At 40.7% G+C, this 2,948-nt stretch overlaps 1 protein-coding gene across 1 annotated transcript in view; it reads right to left on the bottom strand.

Annotated features, from left to right (window-relative positions):
- Window positions 1-2,257: 2,257 nt before the first annotated feature.
- LOC119274565 overlaps window positions 2,258-2,948 on the bottom strand; it is a 7,522-nt gene continuing 6,831 nt past the window's right edge. Inside the window, exons 13-14 of the mRNA XM_037555280.1 lie at window positions 2,738-2,810; window positions 2,258-2,613 (exon numbers count right to left, since the gene is read on the bottom strand). Coding sequence (XP_037411177.1) covers window positions 2,466-2,613; window positions 2,738-2,810 — 221 coding nt within the window. The 3' untranslated portion in view covers window positions 2,258-2,465. The remainder of the gene's footprint in view (window positions 2,614-2,737; window positions 2,811-2,948) is intronic.

The raw sequence follows: 2,948 nt of genomic DNA, 5'->3' as shown, positions 1-2,948 counted from the left end.
TGGATAGGAGTAGCGACAGATGTTGCTTAGACGTGGCTTTAGTCTTATTGTTGTATGACTTTGTAAGGTCTTGCGTTAATAATTAATAAAATGGATGTATGCATCGCCCAGATGCAGAGGCCGGAGTCTTCCTCCTTTTCTAAAAAAATAACTACTGGCTGGAGATGGATGAAGTCAGAAAAATGTTTGATGACAGATGGAAGAGGGGGTCTTGAGTTTTTTACTCTTCTGCATCATTGATCAGTTTAAGATGAGGCCGACTTGGGCTGCCATTAGGCCTTGGGCTAAGAAAAAGGCTGGGCTGCACCTGCTCATTGATAACAACAAGTATGTAGTGTAATATATCATTTCTCAAAAAAATGTAGTGGAATATATCAAGGCCATTGGAGAAAGGAGGGCTCTCTCTTCCCTGGAGTTCATTCTCAGGAAATTCGCTTTGCTTAAAGCGAAGGAACTAATTCGATGGCTGACTATGATGTTGAAGCAACGGGCAAAAATCAATTGGTGTAATTTGGAAGATGGAAATTCACATTTCTTTCATGCTGCAGCTAACTTCCAGGCTCAAAGAAATAAGACCAGGCTTTTGGTTAGTGATGGAGTGGAGCATTATGACATCAGAGATTAACTACATACTGCCACAAATTATTACTCCCTCCGTTCCTTTATCTAAGGTTATTATTTTTGACACGGTGATCAAGGCACATAATTATAGGCGTGTTAGGACGAAATTACCCTTGGCAAATTTATTGGTTAGTGGCAAGTAAATCAGTTAGTCCAGAAAAGTAAGAGATGCATGCAATCGACATAGAGATAGTTTACTTCTTTTGATACGAGGAGAGATAAAGACAATCAGGAGAGAGATACTTTCCTTTTTATAGAGGGCTAACAAGGGAATTATAAGAAATGCACCTTATCAAAAAACAAATACACCTTATATAAATGAACGGAGTGAGTATTCTAGGTGTCCCTTCTCGATGTCTCTTACAGGTCCCTGCCATTTATGATATGACCGATCTTAGCAGCATGTCTGAACCTCTTACCTGGGCTAAAATTGTTTCTGTTATCAATTCATCTCCAAACACTATTTTCAAGATTTTTCTCAAAAATACTGACTTGCGTGGCATCAACACAGTGTTCATTACGCACCTGCCAAAAGTGGAAATACCTCTGGAAATCAAGGATTATAGGACTATCTCTCTGGTATTTAGTGTTCCAGAGCTAAATACGAAGGTTTTATCAGTTTGGCTACATCGACTTCCTTTTATCTTGCGCATTCACTCCAACCTAACATTCTAAAAGGAAGGTCCATTGTTGAAAATTTTGCTCCTGTGTCGGAATTAGTCCAGTGTGCCAAAAAGGGGGAATGTCGATGATGGTGCTCAAATTAGACCTTCACAAAGCTTTTGACAGGTTAACTAGGATGCTCTCTCTTGGCCATCTTGACATCTAGAGGCTTTGATTATCGATGGGGATCCTGGATTGGCATGTTGCTAAGAACAAGCAGAGCCCACGTACTAATTAATGGGGAAATGAGGGAACAGTTTCAATCCCAATGTGGAGTTAGGCAGGAAGATCCACTATCGCCATATCTCTTTATCCTGGTTGCAGATTTGCTTCCATGGTTATGCTACAAGGAATATGAAGGGGTTTCTGCTAAGCACCCTCTAGTGTTGATGATACTTTGTTGCTCATCATGCTCGTGTTATCAAGAGAGTTCTCAAAATGCTCTCTGATTTCACTGATATGCACATCAATTCCAACAAAGGCGCCTTTGTGCCCATAAATATGAGCTAGGAGACACTGCTGAAGTTGTTGCTATTTTGGGATGCCCAATCTCGGGTTTTCCTTGCACTTACTTGGGATTGTCTTCCGGTATGTTCAAGGGGTCCTCGTGCCTCACCTTGTCTTTGTAGAGTTGGAGCTGCTAAGGAGTTGCATAGGCATGACGATGGCGTGATATGGGTGTTCGGATGCACGGCTGGTTGTGTGTTTGGCATAGGGTGGCATGGGTTCCGAGATTAGTTTCGGCAAGGGTTTTATTGATGGTCATCAATGGTGCAATCTGAGTTGTTGGATCACGGAGGAGTGATGATCAGTTCTGGGCAGGGGGCTGCTGTGACAGTTTTTGCCTAGTTCTCCGAATATCAACCTCGCAACCCTCTTTCTTTTGTAACGAAAAACAAGTAGTATTTGAGATGCTACTGGGCCAACTTCAAGGAAAAAAAAAAGAACTCGGATCACCTGCGCCTACTGACAGTTAAAGAACTACTTCTAGAACATTTGATAGACAACTGCGTACAAGAACATTGTATTTACATTGTATTTCAAGGTAAATGACAGTTCGTCTCATCACATGATTGTCCTTATCAAAGTAGTGGGTCAACTAATCTAATTCCCTTAGTAACTATAGTTTATATGGGCTTTCCGACTACAGGCCCAGAAAATAAGTGTAAGAGCTTATACAATTACAATATTTTGTCGATAGGCTTCAACCCCGTTGGTAAATTGTCATAGTTGCCAGGACCAAAGTCAAACTCGAGGACACGCTCCTTTCCATCGACGTCCATCCCATGTTGTTTCAACACCTTACAATCTTGATCAAGTGTTTGGCATCTGCATTAAGAAAGGAAATAGTCTTATCAGTACAACATTAATCAGAATATTCGTAAACAAAACATATTGGTTTAGTTCATGATACTACTAGCGATAGAATCATATATATGTGACAGACTGCAACCTGGGCTCTCTGAAATCCTCAACACCAATTCCCAATCCATACGATCTCGTACCTTTCAAATGATCATTTTCAACTGCAAATAGGAAGTATTGTTAAGAAAGCAGATGAAAGCTTGAATGAACACCAACATGTCTACTACAAATAATTAGCTACTGATAATTCATCGTGATATGTTCATGTATTTGGCCAAATACCTCTCCTGGCCCAGCGC

This window comes from Triticum dicoccoides, chromosome 3B, assembly GCF_002162155.2.
Source record: "Triticum dicoccoides isolate Atlit2015 ecotype Zavitan chromosome 3B, WEW_v2.0, whole genome shotgun sequence".
NCBI classification, from domain to species: Eukaryota; Viridiplantae; Streptophyta; class Magnoliopsida; order Poales; family Poaceae; genus Triticum; species Triticum dicoccoides.
The sequence above is the reverse complement of the archived record's forward strand: the minus strand, read 5'-3'. Positions and strand labels throughout refer to the sequence as shown.